The sequence below is a fragment of the Chelonia mydas genome, chromosome 1, assembly GCF_015237465.2.
Source record: "Chelonia mydas isolate rCheMyd1 chromosome 1, rCheMyd1.pri.v2, whole genome shotgun sequence".
In the NCBI taxonomy this organism is placed as follows: Eukaryota; Metazoa; Chordata; order Testudines; family Cheloniidae; genus Chelonia; species Chelonia mydas.
Window position 1 is genome coordinate 3,521,829 of NC_057849.1, and position 18,876 is coordinate 3,540,704.

The following is an 18,876-nucleotide window of genomic DNA, read 5'->3' on the forward strand; positions in this document are numbered from 1 at the left end:
AGATTCCTTTCCGCAGTACTCCTTCCTAGGCAGTCACTGCCCATTTTGTATGTGTGCAATTAATTGTTCCTTCCTAAGTGGAGTACTTGGCATTTCTCCTTATTTAATTTCATCCTATTTACTTCAGACCATTTCTCCAGTTTGTCCAGATGGTTTTGAATTATAATCCGAGCCTCCAAAGCACTTGCAACACCTCCCAGCTTGGTATCATATGTAAACTTCATAAGTGTATTCTCATTGCCATTATCTAAATCCTTGATGAAGATATTGAACAGACCCAGACCCAGAACTGATCCCTGCCAGACCTCACTCGTTATGCCCTTCCAGCATGACTTTGGACCCCTAATAACTACTCTCTGGAAATGCTTTTCCAAACAGTTTTGCACCCACATTATAGTAGCTCCATCTAGGTTGAATTTCCCTAATTTGTTTATGATAAGTTCATGCGGGATAGTATGAAAAGCTTTACTAAAATCAACATAGACCACATCTACCACTTCCCCCCATCCACAAGGCTTTTACCTTGTCAAATAAAGCTATCAGGTTGGTTTGACATGATTTGTTCTTGACAAATCCATGCTGATTGTTACTTATTACCTTATTATCTTCTAGATGTTTGCAAATTGATTGCTTAATTATTTGCTTCGTTATCTTTCCAGGTAAAGAAGTTAAGCTAACTGCTCTGTAATTCCCCAGGTTGTCCTTATTTCCCTTTTTATAGATTGGCAGTTTTGACGTTACTGACATAACCTTTGACCGTATAGATCACTGTTGCAACTGTTAGACATTTGAAGCAAATTTTGTACAAAGGTTGTTGTGTAACGTGTCTATGACAAGGTTATGATTTTCCGGTTATGTTTATGCTCTCTGTACATGTGTACCGTTTTTGTAGTTGAAGTTTTGAATATTGGCTATGTACTTGTATATCAATGTGTTTTGATTGAAAGTAGCTTCAGTGAAGCATTTGGTCAGCTTCTTCAAAAAGGACAATTCTCAGTAAGTCCCCAATCAAAAAACACTTAACTGGCAATGAACTTTGAGAGACGCCAGTCCACATCTGAGCTTTCCTGGGAATGTTCAAAGTAACATGTAAACAATGGCGTCAGCCTGCAAACTATGTCATGCATGGACATGTGGCTTGCCCATGTGACTCCAAGCTCCATCTTGCTGCTGTAATTTTCCACAGTAAGAACAAAGGGGTGTCTTTCCACCTGGAAGAGACTATAAAAGGCAGCTGCCTCATTTCCATTTTGTCTTCAATCCTGCTTCTTACTTCTGGAGGAAGCTTGCTACAAACTGAAACTCTGAAAAAGGACTGAATGACCCATCCCAGCTGTGGATGTTCTCCAGAGACTTGATTTACACCTGCAGTTTATTCCATCACTGCTACAAGCCTGAACCAAGAACGTTGCCATTGCTGTATGTATTTGATTCCATTTAACCAATTCTAGCTCTCATCTCTATCTTTTTTCCTTTTATGACTAAACCTTTAGATTTTAGATTCTGAAGGACTGGCAACAGCATGATTTGTGGGTAAGATCTGATTTGTGTATGACCTGGGTCTGGCGCTTGGTCCTTTGGGATTGAGAGAACCTTTTTTCTTATCCTGGGGTATTGGTTTTCATAACAATTCATCCCCATAATGACTGGCACTGGTGGTGATACTGGGAAACTGAAGTGTCAAAGGGAATTGCCTGTATGACTTCTTGTTAGCCAGTGGGGTAAAACCTAAGTCCTGTCTGTTTGGCTGGTTTGGTTTGCCTTAATAGGACAGGAACTGCAGATTTGGGGTTTACCTGCCCTGCTCTAAGCAATTTGTCCTGAACTGATACTCTCAGTTGTGTCCCACCAAGGGCAGCATCGTCACAGCACTATAAATGTCCTTTTCCAGTCTCCTGCAATCTCTCCCATCTTCCATGACTTTTCAAAGATAATTGTTACTGGCTCAGATGTCTCCTCAGTCAGCTCCTTGAGTACTCTAGCATGCATTTCATCAGGCCCTGGGCATTTGAAGACACCTAATTTGTGTAATTAATTTTTAACTTGTTCTTTTCCCATTTTAGCCTCTGATCCTACCTTATTTTCATTGTCATTCACTATGTTAGACATCCAATTGCCACCAACCTTCTTGGTGAAAACCGAAACAAAGAAGTCATCAAGCACCTCTACCATTTCCACATTTTCCCCCCTCATTGAGTAACGGCACTACCCTGTACTTGGTCTTTCTATTGCTTCTAATGCATTTGTAGACTGTTTTCTTGTTACCCTTTATTACTCCAGCTAGTTTGGTCTCGTTCTGTGCCTTGGCCTTTTAATTTTGTCCCTACATACTTGTGTTATTTGTTTATATTTATCTTTGCAATTTGTCCTACTTTCCACTTTTTCTGGGTCGCTTTCCACTAGTGGCCCAGGAAGGTGGAAGAGGAGGGAAGTGGTGAAGGGGTCTGGGTTTGCTCCTCACTCTGAGCCCCAGCCACTCTCAGCCCCTGTGGGTCTATTACCCTCTTCCCTCCTGGGTAGGGTTAACCTCGGTCCTTGATGCTAGGAGAGGGAGACTTCCTACCCTGCTGGGGAAGGGTCTCCTTTCCTCCAGTTCTCTGCTCTTTCAGTTGTCAGCAACACACGTCCAAACTCCAGTCCTCTCTCCTTCAGCTCACCATGCTGTCTGCCTGAAGCTGGATTTTTTTTATTAGATTCCTGGCAGGCCTTAACTGACTACAGGTGATCCAATTAACCTGTAGCAACCCTCCCTTCTCTACAGGGAAACACATCTTAATTAGCCTAGGACTTGTATATCTCCCCCCAGTTACTCTCCCACTGCTCCCTGCCCTGCTGTATCACACATGACATCACCCTTTTTTTACCCCCTTTATCCTTACCCAGAGACTTTCAACAAGTCTGTCCCCTATTTCATTCACAACCTCAATCCAAGTGTATACTTATGAATCTAATGAATCAGACACAGCATCTCAAAGGCAGGAAGTTTAGACTTGAAATTAGATGAAAGTTTCTAACCATCAGAGGAATAAAGTTTTGGAATAGCCTTCCAAGGGAAGCAGTGGGGGCAAAAGACCTATCTGGCTTCAAGATTAAACTCGATAAGTTTATGGAGGAGATGGTATGATGGGATAACATGATTTTGGTAATTATTTGATCTTTAAATATTCATGGTAAATAGGCCTAATGGCCTGTGATGGGATGGGTGGGATCTGAGTTACCCAGGAAAGAATTTTCTGTAGTATCTGGCTGGTGAATCTTGCCCATATGCTCAGGGTTCAGCTGATTGCCATATTTGGGGTCGGGAAGGAATTTTCCTCCAGGGCAGATTGGAAGAGGCCCTGAAGGTTTTTCGCCTTCCTCTGTAGGATGGGGCACGGGTCACTTGCTGGAGGATTCTCTGCTCCTTGAAGTCTTTAAACCATGATTTGAGGACTTCAATAGCTCAGACATAGGTGAGAGGTTTTTCGCAGGAGTGGGTGGGTGAGATTCTGTGGCCTGCATTGTGCAGGAGGTCAGACTAGATGATCATAATGGTCCCTTCTGACCTTAGTATCTATGAATCTAGTCAGCAATATCACCTGCCTCATTGTATGCAGGACAGAGCTGTTCCCATCTGTGGATTTTTGGAGAGGTGGAAATCACTGGAGTGGGAGGGTTCTGGTTCTCCTTTTCCAGCAAGTCCAATTGGTGTTTCTGCTCTCCCTCTTTCTCCTCAATTTCTTGTTGCTTAGTTCCATAGCCCTCCTGTGTTCAGCCTCCTCTGGCAGCTGCTCCCTGCCTGAGCTCCAAAATTCTCCTACATCATCCCTCATCTTACTGCTTTTTGTCCCTACTTTCCTTTCCCGAAATAAGAAACAGGAAGGAACAAACTGGTAACCTCTTTGACTGACTTACAGCAACCACACTTAACGTCTCACTTAAAATCTCCACACCCTTGTATCAAGTGCACATCTCTCTCAGAACAACAAATTGTGCATTTCACACTGCTTGCTATGCCATTGTGACAGACTTCCCCAGGGTGCATCCTGGAACTGGAACTGGAGTGCCACTGAGCCCTCTGGCATACCAGTCTGGGCCCCGTCTCACACAGTGATAATGTGAAAAGCTGCAAACCCCTCCAGGTCCTGCACTCACACAAACATTCTCAGGAATGAAAGAACCATAGAATATCAGGGTTGGAAGGGACCTCAGGAGGTCATCTAGTCCAACCCCCTGCTCAAAGCAGGACCAATCCCCCACTAAATCATCCCAGCCAAGGGCTTTGTCAAGCCTGACCTTAAAAACCTCAAAGGAAGAAGATTCCACCACCTCCCTAGATAACGCATTCCAGTGCTTCCCCACCCTCCTAGTGAAATAGTGTTTCCTAATATCCCATCTAAACCTCCCCCATTGCAACTTGACACCATTGCTTCTTCTTCTGTCATCTTGTACCACTGAGAACAGTCTAGATCCATCCTCTTTGGAACCCCCTTTCAGGTAGTTGAAAGCAGCTATCAAATCCCCCCTCACTCTTCTCATCTGCAGACTAAACAATCCCAGCTCCCTCAGCCTCTCCTCATAAGTCATGTGTTCCAGACCCCTAATCATTTTTGTTGCCCTCCGCTGGACTCTTTCCAATTTCTCCACATCCATCTTGTAGTGTGGGGCCCAAAACTGGACACAGTACTCCAGATGAGGCCTCACCAGTGTCGAATAGAGGGGAACGATCACGTCCCTCGATCTGCTCGCTATGCCCCTACTTATACATCCCAAAATGCCATTGGCCTTCTTGGCAACAAGGGCACACTGCTGACTCATGTCCAGTTTCTCGTCCACTGTCACCCCTAGGTCCTTTTCCGCAGAACTGCTGCCTAGCCATTCAGTCCCTAGTCTGTAGTGGTGCATGGGATTCTTCCGTCCTAAGTGCAGGACTCTGCACTTGTCCTTGTTGAACCTCATCAGATTTCTTTTTGCCCAATCCTCTAATTTGTCTAGGGCCCTCTGTATCCTCTCCCTACCCTCCAGCATATCTACCTCTCCTCCCAGTTTAGTGTCATCTGCAAACTTGCTGAGGGTGCAATCCACACCATCCTCCAGATCATTAATGAAGATGTTGAACAAAACCGGCCCCAGGACCAACCCTTGGGGCACTCCACTTGACACCGGCTGCCAACTAGACATGGAGCCGTTGATCACTACGCGTTGAGCCCGACAATCTAGTCAGCTTTCTATCCACCTTATAGTCTTTTCATCCAGCCCATATTTCTTTAACTTGCTGGCAAGAATACTGTGGGAGACTGTATCAAAAGCTTTGCTAAAATCAAGGAATAACACATCCACTGCTTTCCCCTCATCCACAGAGCCAGTTATCTCATCACAGAAGGTAATTAGATTAGTCAGGCATGACTTGCCCTTGGTGAATCCATGCTGACTGTTTCTGATCACTTTCCTCTCCTCTAAGTGCTTCAGAATTGATTCCTTGAGGACATGCTCCATGATTTTTTCAGGGACTGAGGTGAGGCTGACTGGCCTGCAGTTCCCAGGATCCTCCTTCTTCCCTTTTTTAAAGATGGGCACTACATTAGCCTTTTTCCAGTCGTCAGGGACCTCCCCCGATTGCCATGAGTTTTCAAAGACAATGGCCAGTGGCTCTGCAATCACATCCGCCAACTCCTTTAGCACTCTCGGATGCAGCGCATCCGGCCCCATGGACTTGTGCTAAGACAGCTTTTCGAAATAGTCCCAAACCACTTATTTCTCCACAGAGGAAGGGACACACCCAGTAGAGTGACAGGAATGTTTTTGCCAGTCACTCAGGAACCAACAATAAAGACGCTCCAGCCAATTTCCCCCAGATCCCCAGCATATGACCTCAGAGCTGTACCATCTTGCCCTGGTCAGAAGCCTGACCTGTGTAAGTTTATTAACCAGTCTCCCCTCCCTCGATGTGGGGGCACCAGCTCCTGTTCTTGAACAGTTTTCCCTTTACACTTCAAACCAAAAATTGTTTTGGGTAAAAGACACAACACAGATATATTAACTACCGAAAAATTGATTTTAAGTGATTCTAAGTAATAGCATACAGATCAAAGTAGATTACCTAAGAAATAAAGGAAAATCACAATCTGAGTTCTATAAACTAGACAGGATTTGAATCAAGCAGTGTCTCATCCTGATGGCACAAAAAGTTCACCAATCTTCTATAAACACTCCAGGATTTCTCCTTTTCATCCTGGGACCACCTCACTAGTCAAAGTCTTTTCCCTCTAGCTGTGTTTTCAAGTGTTCCATTGTGGGGGCAGTGAGACCAACTGGTGATGTCTCTTCTCCCTTTTATAGCTTCTGCCACGTAGAGGGAACTTCATTGTCCCAAACAAAAATCCCAGCACAGTTAATGGAAATGTCCAGGCACAAGATGGAGTCCAGTGTCACATGAGCTGATCACATGCCCTTGCATGTTTCAACGAGTCATAACAGGGGCCATTACCCATGTTCTAGCTAGGACGTCTCTATAAAATCCCATCAGGTGTGAATAAGCTTCTTCCATGGCCCACTGTGTTCATTGACAGGCCATCAACTTGAATAATCCATTGACAATGTGCTGGCTAGACTGGATGTAAACTACCTTGTGGGAGTTACCACAGAAGGAAACACATTTGAAATACAGGTACATAGTCAATATTCGTAACTTCAGCTACAAAAAATGAGACATGCATACAAATAGGATAATCACCTTCAGCAAACCATAACGTTTCCATTGACACCTCACATGACATATTGTGTACAAGCTTTGTTGCAATTATATAACAGTAGTGAATATGGGGTTGCCAGGATGTTGCTTTGGGGTACAACATGTCAGAGCAATATATCTATAGAACCACAGCTCCTTGAGATCTACTTTTGTGTTTTTACATTAGACATACATCCATGCCCTGAAAAAGACTGCATTCTGCTCTGTACCACAGGAGGAAAGAAAGCCGAGGTACAGAGCAAAGGAAAATGAAAGAGTGTTTTCCCTGCTACGCATCGCACGCATAAGACCTGAAAATGTCCCTCTCACTTTCCTTGTTCAGCGAGGGTCACCTGCTCTTTCTGTTCGTCAGACCTCACCCTCACACACATGACTGGGTCAATAGATTTTTTGCCACAGTATCTGGGGAGATATTCCTCTGGTCAGTCATCATCATCATCATCTTCATGGCAGATCCCAAAGGAACGTAGCCTCCGTGCAAACCGAGCGCTGTCCGGATCGATCTCTGGAAAGCTGTTCAAGGTGGTCAGGTTGTATATTCGCGCAGTGGCGGTCTTATTGTACCACCGAAGTTTGGCACAAACATGATCACTGGCCTTGTAGCGGCATTTCTCAGTATGCCCACTTCAGAATTCCTGGCCTTTCACTCTCGTAATGTGTCCCCTGCTTGAAAGCTGCCAAAGCTGACACAGCTGATGAGGACACTTGCTGGGTTCAACATATGCTGACTCCTGATCTTGTGCTACCCCTCGATACGGACCAGCTGCTGGAGACCACGAGCATTGCAAATGTCAGCCCAGAGTTCCTCAGCCTTCCTCAGCCCCCACATTTCGCTTCCATCAACGGGAGCTGGGGTACCCATTGTTCTGTAGATCTGCAGCTTTTTAGCCAGTCTGCTTCCACGAAATCCCCACAAAGGCTGCAGAAGGGAAGAGGGCAGCAGCTGCTACTCTACGAACGCCCACATCATTCGAGCAGCATCCAGCCCTGTCAATGAAGCTGCCACCTGCCCAGCAATCCCTCCAGGCAAGCTAATACCAAGGCTGGTTGCAGTTTGCAACTGCAGGCTGCTTGATAGCAATGGCCAGGGTAGCTTTACCTGGATTAATAACCAGAGTAATGCACACTGCTGCTTGCCCAGCCAGATCAGCTCTCAGATGCAGTGATTCTCAGTGCTTCACCAGCAATTGCCACTGAAATTGATGGAATAACAGCGTAATAATTTGTAACTGCCACATAGGATTCTATGCACGTTACAAGTGGCAGAGAGACGGAGCCCATTCTGAGGAGCACAATCCAAGGGAGAGACAAATCATCTCCCTGACCCCAAACCAGCACTGCCTGGTTCAGGAAACATTTCCTTCAGGGATTCTGGCTGGATCAGGCCAGGAACCATACCACTCACAGAAACACTGAGGGCAGAGGAGAATTGGCCACATTTGGGTGAAGATGACATGTTATGGACACCTCCCCACCCAGCCCCACTTCCCTTCTGCACACAGTCCCCTAGCATCCGTGTAACAGCTCCAGGTTTGCTGTCACAGCCTTCCTTAAGCTCCCGCAGGTGGACACCCACCATGCAGGTGCGTTTGGGTCCCACCCACTGGACTCATGTGCTTTTGAATTGGAGCAGCATGTGTCTGTGTCTGTCTTTCTAGGCTCACTCTCAGGGTGCAGCTTCCTTTCTATAGCCTCCCTCTGGAATTGGAGACCTGCATGCCAAGGCCCTGAGACTAGTGTTTGCTCTGCTCACCCAGACTCTCCAATTTCTTGAGCACACCATTCCCAGAGCTCTCACTTGGGCTCATTCTGTTTCCAGTTTCTTGCTTTTGGGGCACATAATTCCTAAAGCAAACAGACCCAGGCTTTGCAAAAGGGGTTGCTAAAACAATTCCTCTATTTTAGACAGCACAGGAGATCCCCAGATGCAGGTAAACACAACACCTGTACGCCATTCCTTGTCTCTGTGTCCTCACCACCCTGGAGCATTCTTTGGGATTTTGTCACCCTCCTGAAACTCATGGATTCTCCTCCAGTTGGAGTCTGTCTCTCTGCTGCAGCCACAGCCCTGCAACCAAAGAGCCCCCTTTGTCACCTTTGTGCTTCTCTCCTGCCCCAGCTTCTTCTGGCTCATCCAGTCTCTGCGTTTTTAAGGGGCTGGACCAACACCTTCTCTTTCTGTTCCCTCTTCTGGGGAGGTTCCACTTCTTCCATGCCAACCCCTCTTCAGATAAGTTGGGAAAACTGGCTTTATCTAGAATGCAGTTACTCCTTTCTTCTATCCAGGTGAGATCTTGTTAGATGCTGTAACAAAGTGGCCTCTGGAGGGACACAATTGAGATTATCAACTCAGGACAAATTGCTTAGAGCAGGGAAGTTAGACCCCAAATCTGGAGTTGCTTTCCTATTAATGCACACCAAACCAGCCAAACAGACAGGACTTAGGTTTTACCCCACTGGCTAACGAGAAGTCATTCAAGCAATTCCCTTCGACACTCCAGTTTCCCAGTATCACCACCAGGGCCACTCATTATGGGGATGAATGGTTATGAAAACCAATACACCAGTAAAAGAAAAAAAGGTTCTCCCGATCCCAAAGGACCAAGCCCCAGAACTAGGTCAATATACAAGTCAGATCTTACCCACAAATCACGCTATTGCCAATCCTTTATAATCTAAAATATGAAGGTTTATTCATAAAAAGAAACAAATATACATAAGAGCTAGAATTGGTTAAATGGAATCAAATACATACAGTGATGGCAAAGTTCTTGGTTTAGGCTTGTAGCAGTGATGGAATAAACGGCAGGTTCAAATCAAATCTCTGGAGTTCATCCACAGCTGGGATGGGTCATTCAGTCCTTTGTTCAGAGTTTCAGTTTGTAGCAAGGTTCCTCCAGAGGCAAGAAGCAGGACTGAAGACAAGATGGAGGGGTTTTCAGGGCCTTTTATATTCTCTGCCCATGGAAGGACCTCTTTTGTTCTTACTGTGGAAAATTACAGCAGCAAGATGGAGCTTGGAGTCACATGGGCAAGTCACATGTCCATGCATGACATAGTTTGCAGACCCACACCATTGTTTACATGTTAGTTTGAACATTCCCAGGAAAGCTCCGATGTGGATTGGCGTCTCTCAAAGTTCATTGTCAATTAAGTGTTTCTTGATTGGGCACTTATTGGGAATAGTCCTTTCTCAGGAAGCTGAGCAAATGCTTCACTGAGGCTACTTACAATCAATACACATTGAGGTACGAGTACATAGCCAATATTCAAAATTTCAATGACAAAAATGGTACACATATACAGATCACATAAACATAACCAGCAAATCATAACCTTTTCATAGACACCTCACATGATGACGTTTGTACAGTATTTGCTGCAAATATATAACAGTGGTTGCAACAATGATCTGTACAGTCATCGTTTAAGTCAATAACGTCACAGCAGGACCTGCTCACAGCATCTGGCAAGAACAGGGCCGAGATTGCAGAGATACACATTCCTAAGAAATCACCGTTGCTCCTACAGTGATGCAATTGCAACAAAATTGTACACAGTATGTCCGGTCAGGCGTCAATGGGAAAGTTCTGATTTGCTAAGTATGACTGTCCTGTTTATATGCATGTATCATCTTTGTGTGAAGTTATGATTAATGGCGATGTACTGGGATCAGAAGACCAGTGCCAGTTTATGGCCAGAGAAGTGGTGTTGGAAGGGTCAGGACTCCTGGTTCCTATTCTCAGCCCTACCGCCGAGGCCTTGGGTAAACCACTTTACCACTGCGTGGCTCAGTCAGTCCATGACGTGGGGATAATACTGCTAGCAGTCTAGATGAAGAGCTTCTAGATGTAAGGATCAAAAGTGTCAGGCAGAGTGAATGTTAGACTCAGCTTCAAAGCTCAGCTTCAGCCCCTGGGCAATGGGTGCCCTGTAGTTCCAGATAAGGTGCCGCATAGGAGTGTAAATAGCTGGCTAATGGCAGGTGTGCCGTTTATCTCCCTCCCTGTGAGCTACCAACATCACCTCAGCCTCTGCCCAGCATCCTGCCTTCCCAGCTAATGCAGCCGCTGATCCTTCTGCCTTTCTCAGCTGTTATCCACCTATCTTCAAAACTGATCCCTTGCCTGGACCCCAAGGCCTGGCTCAGGGCAATGGGGTCCCAGCCCATAACCATTGCATGGATCCTGCCTGCTACAGGCTCCCGGCCGGGAGGAACAAAAGGGATCTGAAAGCTAAAGAAATAAGTCACACAATGGTCTCTTCCCTCAGGACTTTGTAATCAAACTTCAGGGCCCACAAGCTGTATCATGCACAATCTCACCCACCTGCCAATCAACCCTGCTTCCAACTCTCAGCTGCTTTTATGCAGCTTCCTGGCTTCCCTCCCCACTCCCGACTGGCTTGATGAGCCCAGCACTGCGTGCTTCCTGCACTCGCTGCAGGCTCCTTGTCAGGCTGCAGCAGATCCTGTCTCAGCCCCAGAGCAGAGGGAACTCAGCTGGGGGGGAGACTCAGCGAGTGACGGGTGGAGAAGAGGAGCAAGCGAGAGGGTCAGTGCCTTGCGGGGAAAAGCGCAGAAGTGGGTGGAGCCCTGAGATGAGATGCGGAGCAGAAGCTGGGCATTGGAGGAAAAGGCAGGGCAGGGGGCAGGACCTCAGGGGTCCAGTTATCAGAAATTAGAAAGGTGGCAACCTTATGAGTTAGTGAGTTGTACACAGACCGATTCCCCAGTTTGTCACGCTGACAAAGCACTCTAAGATCAGGACATTATTTAATGTCTCTCACTGACCAGTAAGTGATTCAGGGAAAAGGGACCAGCACCAGCTCACCACCCAGATCTGCATGGAACTTGGTCTGAGAGCCAAAGCAGAAAGAGAAAAAATTAGTTCCTTTATGGGTAATGAGCCGGAGAAGCCTGTCCCGGTTCTGTTTGGTCCTCACCCCATAGATGATGGGGTTTATCATGGGGGGCACCAGGAGGTACATATTGGCAATGAGAATGTGGAAATGCAGGGGCAAATAGAGGCCAAAATGGTACATGAGGAAAGAGAAGAGACCGGGGATGTAAAAGGCTAGGATGGCAGAGAGGTGGGAGCTGCAGGTTCCAAAAATCTTGAGCCGGGCGTCCTTCGTGGGGAGGCTGAAGATGGCCCTGAGGATCTGGATATAGGACACAGTGATAAAAATCACATCCAAACCCATCACACAGAAGACCACAAAGAGGCTGTAGTAACTACTGACGCTGGTGTCAGCGCAGGCCAGATTCACCACGGCCAAGTGTTCGCAGTGCGTGTGGGGAATGATGTTGGTTCTGCAATATGGCCACTGCCTTGCTAGGAGGATCGAGGGCAGTGTGAGCATGCCACCACGCAGTACCACGGCCAGGCCGATCTTGGCCACCACGGGGTTTGTCAGGATGGTGGAATGTCTAAGGGGATGGCAGATGGCCACATAGCGATCCAAGGCCATGGCCATGAAGATCCCAGACTCCACCACAAAAAAGCAGTGAAGGAAGTACATCTGGGTGAGGCAGGCACTGAAATTTATTTCCCTGGAATTGAACCAGAAGATGCTCAGAGTTTTGGGGAGGATGGATGTAGACAGGACCAGGTCAGTGACGGCCAGCATGCAGAGGAAATAGTACATGGGGACATGGAGGCTCGGCTCTCTCTTCACTATGAACAGGATGGTGCAGTTCCCCAAGACAGCTATGGCGTACATGGCGCAGAAGGGGATGGAGATCCAGACATGGGCTGCCTCCAGGCCAGGAATGCCCAGCAGGATGAAGGTGGAGGGGTTGGTGAAGTGAGTTGTGTTGGAATCTGACATGGAGTAGGGGAGAAGATGTCCAAGTCTGAGGCAGAACGGTGTCCTCTGCATGTACCGTACGTTCCCCCGACTTCCTATATGTGCCCAGGCTCTAGGGTGATGTTCGCTGTACAAATGCCTGGTGGAGAGACAATGTTAATATTAGACACTACATGCACTACTGGGGGCTGTTCTCATAGGTGAAGCAGATTCGTCGCCCTTCACACACTAAAAATAACGTTTTCGTTATTCAGAAAAATGAATTATGAAACACTGACTCTCCAAATCCAATTCCATGTTTCATGGGGCTCCATGCATCAATAATTCTGACACATCGTGGTGTGGGAATCCTTAATAGGCACCAGCAGGAAACCGGAGTGTGGGTACTGCCTATCCATAATTGTTCCTTAATGCAATGAATCCCAGGCTAGAGAGCCCATGCTGTGGGGAAATTCCTATTTAGCCGGTTGCTCAAAATCTAAGTCTGGAAAAAAAACAAAGCTTTGCCGAGCACGTACATGTGGAAACATCCCAACTAGAACAAACGTCAGGGAAAAGACCTGGGTGTCATTGATAGAAGCTCCATGGAAACACCTGTTCATTTGCAGTAGTGGGGAAAAGAGAGCCAATGTTTGCATACCTAAGCAATGGGATGCAGAATAACCTGCTCTGGACAAGTGCTCAGTTTTGGTCACCCAGTCTCTATAAAGGACATAGCAGATAGAAAGGGGATTTTCAGGACAAGACAGGCAATGAGAGTGGGGGAGGCTGCCAAATGTAGACAGCCTGAAAAGTCTGGGACTGTTTAGTTTAGAGAAGAGGCAACTAAGGGGGTATATGATAGAGGAGAGGAAAATAAACAGTGGATCTGATTGCATTCCAATGGACAAACAGAGAACAACTCCCAACCAGTAATATCTGTAGATACTTAGTGCTTCAAAGGGGCTAATTCCCCAAATCAGAGGCAAATTATGAGAAAAACAGTTTGGGAGGAATAATTTAGACAGAAAACTGGGAAGGAAGAGAGGAAATTTTATTGGAAGAGGTTATTAGATAACTAGAAAGCCACAATTCCAAAGTCAAGGAAGTGGACAACTTTGGCTAAAAACCTGGTTTAGTGACGAACTGAAGGCAGCTGTTCAGGGTGGGGAAAGCAATGTATAACAGATGGGAAACAGGGACATAGATAGCAAGCAATACAAATTGGAAGTTATGAACACTGATAAGGGACATTAGAGACATCAGGGAAAAAACGATGCTTGGCAGGGCTAAGGATCACAAAAACAAGATTATTAAGTATATTAAGAACAAAAGAACTCCTAGAAAAGGTTTAGGCCAATTCCTGGAGAGAGAAAGGAAACTTGTTAATGCTGCAGAAAAGGTAGATGTGTTCAATACTTATTTTTTGTTCTACATTTGGAAAGAAGCGGTATGATGTACTCATATCACCTAAGATGATTAAATACTTTACAGTCCATTAGCCGTCAAAGAGGATGATAAACAGCATCTACAACAGAACCTTAGAGTTACAAACACCGGGGTTAAGAACTGACCGATCAACCACACATCTCAGTTGGAACCAGAAGTATGCAATCAGACAGGAGCAGAGCCAAAAAAAAAAAAAAAAAGAGAAAGGAACAACAGGACAGTACTGTGTTAAAAGTAAATTATTCAAAAAAGGAAAGGGAAAGTTTTTTAAAAAAGATTTGACAAGGTTATGGAAACAATGGAAAAGCTGGTCTGGGATTAGAGTAAAAAAAAGGCTAGGAATATAATTAATGCCCGTGAACAAGAGGGTTTATGGAAAAGAGGGCTTGTCAAAGAAACCTGATTCCATTCATCAATGGTTTGGAAGGAAATGGAAAATCACTGCACATGAAATTTGAGGACGACCCAAAGATTGGCGGAGTGATTACAATGAGGGGCCCGGGGCAGGCATAACAATTGATCTGGAGCATTTGGTGAGGTGGACCCATGGAAAGAAAAGGTTTTAATACAGACAAATGCAAAGTTATCCTCTTAGAACAGGGAATGCAGGCCCGACCCACAGACTAGGGCACTGTATTATGGAATGCAGGGACCCTGAATAGGATTTAAGGGTCATTCTGGACACCCAGCTCATTGTGAGTTCCAAGTGCGATGCTGTGGCCAAGAGGACTGATGCAATCCTTGGATGCATAAACCGGGGAGACGTGAGTTGGAGAAGGGGAAGGATTTTACCTCTGCATATGGCATTGGTGAAACCAACTGTATCCAGTTCTGGGGTCCACATTCTAAAAAGAGATGTTGAAAAATTGGAGAGGGGTACAGAAAAGGGCCACAAAAATGTTTAGAGGCTGGAGAAAATGCCTGACAGTGAGAGACTTAAAGAGCTTCATCTATTTATCTTATCAAAAAGATGATCAAGGGGAGATTTCCATGGGTAGAAATCTGTGAGTAATAATGCACTCTGTAATCTAGCAGAGAAAGGCAGAGCAGGACCCAGGAGTTGGAAGCTGAAGCCAGACAAAATCCAGCTGGAAAAAAAGGCCAAAATTTTAGCACTCAGGGTGATTAACCATTGGGACACACTACGAAGGAAAGGAAAGGAGGACCTGTGGCACCTTAGAGACTAACCAATGTATTTGAGCATAAGCTTTCGTGAGCTACAGCTCACTTCATCGGACGAAGGGAAGTGGTGGATTCTACAACTCCCCATGGCTGCAGATCCAGACTGGGTGCTTTTCTTGAAGATCTGCTTGAGGGCTTGTCTGCACTTAAAATGTTACAGCATCACTGCTGGAGCGCTTCAGTGTAAACACTGCTGACACCGACGATGGGGGTTCTCCCAAAAGTGCAGGTAATCCACTTTCCCAAGAGGTGGGAGCTGGGTCGGTGGAAGAATTCTTCCCTCAACCTCATGCTGTCTACACCGGGGTTAGGATGATAAAGTGACATCTCTCAGAGGTGTGGATGTTTTTACTATTGCAGAAAAATAGATGCAAATGCAGTGTTAGGTTGCGTTAACACAGGCATAGCATGCGAGTCACAGGAGATGATTATACCGCTCTTCTCGGCACTGGTTAGGCCACAGTTGGAGTACTGCGTCCAGTGTTGGCCACCAAACCATAGGGAGGATATAGAGAAACTAGAAAGGATCCAGAGTTGAGAGACAAAGAGGATTCAAGGGCTGGAATGCAATCCGTATGAGCAAAGGCTGAAGCAACTGGATATATTTAGCTTGGAGAAGAGGAGATAAAGGGGGGACATGCCAGCGGTTTTCAGATACTTGAAAGGCTGCCACAAAAAAGATGGAGAAAAAATGTTCTCTCTTGCCACTGAGGGCAGGACAAGAGGCAATGGGTTCAAACTACAGCAGAGTAGATTTAGAGAAGATTTAAATCTCAGGAAAAAATTCCTAACGGTAAGAACAGGAGAACAATGGAGCAGACACCTCAGGAGGTTGTGGAAGCTCCTGCGCTGGAGGTTTTCCAAAGGAGGCTAGAGAGCCATCTGTCTGGAATGGTTTAGACAGAACACATCCTGCATCTCGGCAGGGGTTAGACTAGATGACCCTTGCGGTCCCTTCTCTCCCTGTGGCTCTATGATTCTACGATGTAAAATCCTACAACAGACAAGGCCTTAGTCAAACACAAGTTATGGAGCTCAATGCAGGGAAAACTGTATGAAATTTAATAGCCTGTGTTTTACAGCAGGTCAGGCTGGATGATCAAATGGTCCCTTCTGGCTTTATATCCTATGAATCTATCAATAAAGAAAGTAGATCAAGCAGCTATATTTACTGTGTCTCACAACACACGAACAAGAGAACATTCCATTACATTGAAAGTCTGAACATAGAACTCTGAAAAAAGAAAATTGTTTACGTAATCCATGGTTGGCCTGTGGAACTCCTTGACACAGACATTACTGGGGCAAGGAGCTTAGCTGAATGGGATTTACAAATGGATGGGCCGTTGCAGGTGGTACTGGTGGCACCACGCTTAGGTAAGGCTGTCCGACACCTTCCATTAGGAAACCACATTTTCAGTGGCTTATAAGTTTACCAGACTTGAAGTGTTTGGACTGAAATTTCCCATGCTGGGTGTCTGCTTCCAGATGAATTGTTTTTTTCAAAGTTTCAGACCTAACAGTTCAGCTGCCTTCTCGAATGAAGCTAGGAGAGAAGATGTCTTGCCCACGTTGAAAAAGTCTTATAATTGTTCCAGTGAGGACTGTTAGAACCTCTGTGCTTTACAGCAGATAAAAGACAGGAGGTCCCCTCATCTCAAAAAAGGTATACTGGCATTAGAAAAGGTTCAGAGAAGGGCAACTAAAATGTATAGGGGGTTGGAACGGGTCCCATATGAGGGGAGATTAAAGAGGCTAGGACTTTTCAGCTTGGAAAAGAGGAGACTAAGGGGGGATATGATAGAGGTCTATAAAATCCTGAGTGATGTGGAGAAAGTGAATAAGGAAAAGTTATTTACTTGTTCCCATAATATAAGAACTAGGGGCCACCAAATGAAATGAATGGGCAGCAGGTTTAAAACAAATAAAAGGAAGTTCTTCTTCACACAGCGCACAGTCAACCTGTGGAACTCCTTGCCTGAGGAGGTTGTGAAGGCTAGGACTATAACAGGGTTTAAAAGAGAACTGGATAAATTCATGGAGGTTAAATCCATTAATGGCTATTAGCCAGGACGGGTAAGGAATGGTGTCCCTAGCCTCTGTATGTCAGGGGGTGGAGATGGATGGCAGGAGAGAGATCACTAGATCATTACCTGTTAATTTCACTCCCTCTGGGGAACCTGGCACTGGCCACTGTCAGTAGACAGGATACTGGGCTGAATGGACCTTTGGTCTGACCCAGTATGGCCGTTCTTATGGTCTTATGTCAAGTAATACCCTCCCCTCCACACCCCCCCAGCCATTAACAGCCAGAGCCCTGAGATGTAAGAGCAGGAGGTGACAGACTCTGTGCATGAACACACAGCTGGCTCCTGAGGTTTGGATTCAGTTCTTACACCAAGAATAGTTTAGCCTCAATGGGGCCTGATAAAACTACGGGCCAGGGCCTCAGAGTTTGGCCTTTGTATTGTCCACCTACTAACACCTGTCCTCCTGAAGGATCCACCATGCCACTGAAGGTGCAGCTGAGCTCCTCAGCGAGAGATGGTACCTGTGAATCCTGAGATGGAAGTGTCTTCCCCGGGAATCCTCCTCAGGTATCCATGTCCCACACATCTCTCACCCCAGCATCTGCAGCAACATCCCACGCCGAGAGCCGATACAGTGGTGTGCACTGGTTATAACAGAGCTCTGCGCAATCCCAGGGTAATTCGCTCAGCCTCTAGTGGTGAAGCAGCATCTGAATGTAAACAGGCTGGACACAGGAGACACTCAAGCTAATGACTCTCTTTCCATCTCTGTGCTTCTGTGCTCTTTATCCAGCTTTAGGAGTAAACAGTAATTAAGGGACCTTCCCAAAGGGAGATGAGAACTCTTGGGCTCTGTGCTGACTCAGAGAGGAATTGGCTGCTCTGTGAATCATTGTATATTTCAAAATTATAGTGGATGAGTAAGAAAATTAGGGATAATACCTAGGTCACTTCCAACCCTAATCTTCTATGATTCTATGATTCTAGGGCCTTTTGGATGCTCAGCACCTGTGAGAGCCAGGATGCTCTGGGTTCCTAAACATGCATGGATGTGTACCTAGCCCAGGATCCTGGCTCTGATAGTGGCTGGCTCCAGATGCTTCAGAGTAAGGTGTGAGTGACTCGGATGTAGGATATTCTACTCCCTCTGCTTTGTAATTTTTCTTCATCTCCAAAACAGATCTGGAGATCAGGTTAAAAAAAGAACCAGGTAAGTTCATGGAGGATAGGTCCATCCCTCGCTATTAGCCAGGATGGATTGGGATGGTGTCCCTAGTCTCTCTTTGCCAGAAGCTGGAAATGGGTGATGGGGGATGGATCACTTGATGATCACCTGTTCTGTTTATTCCCTTTGGGACACCTGGCATTGGCCACTGTCGGAAGACAGGATACTGGGCTAGATGGACCTTTGGTCTAGCCCAGTATGCCCGTTCTTATGTTCTTATAAGAAAGATTCCTGCAGGGAGACACGAGCACTTTCTGCAGGCACATGGGGCTGTCGCTAAGGGCTCAGAGACCAGTAATTCTCATCAGTAACTATCACCATACCGTGCAGCACCTTCATTGAAGGATCTTCAAAATACTTAGCAAAGGAAAGTCACTTTGAACATATCCCTGTTATACAGATAGGTAAACTGAAGCAAAGGAGATGTGACCTTGCCAAGGTCACACAGAGAATGACAGACAGAACCCAGG

General features: G+C 45.9%; 1 protein-coding gene across 1 annotated transcript; it reads right to left on the bottom strand.

Annotated features, from left to right (window-relative positions):
- Positions 1–11,533: 11,533 nt before the first annotated feature.
- On the bottom strand, positions 11,534–12,662 carry LOC102944131 (olfactory receptor 52R1). The gene has a single exon (XM_007054381.3). It carries the CDS (start codon positions 12,611–12,613, stop codon positions 11,534–11,536), a length of 1,080 nt encoding a protein of 359 aa, XP_007054443.3. The 5' UTR covers positions 12,614–12,662.
- Between the last annotated feature and the right edge of the window lie 6,214 nt (positions 12,663–18,876).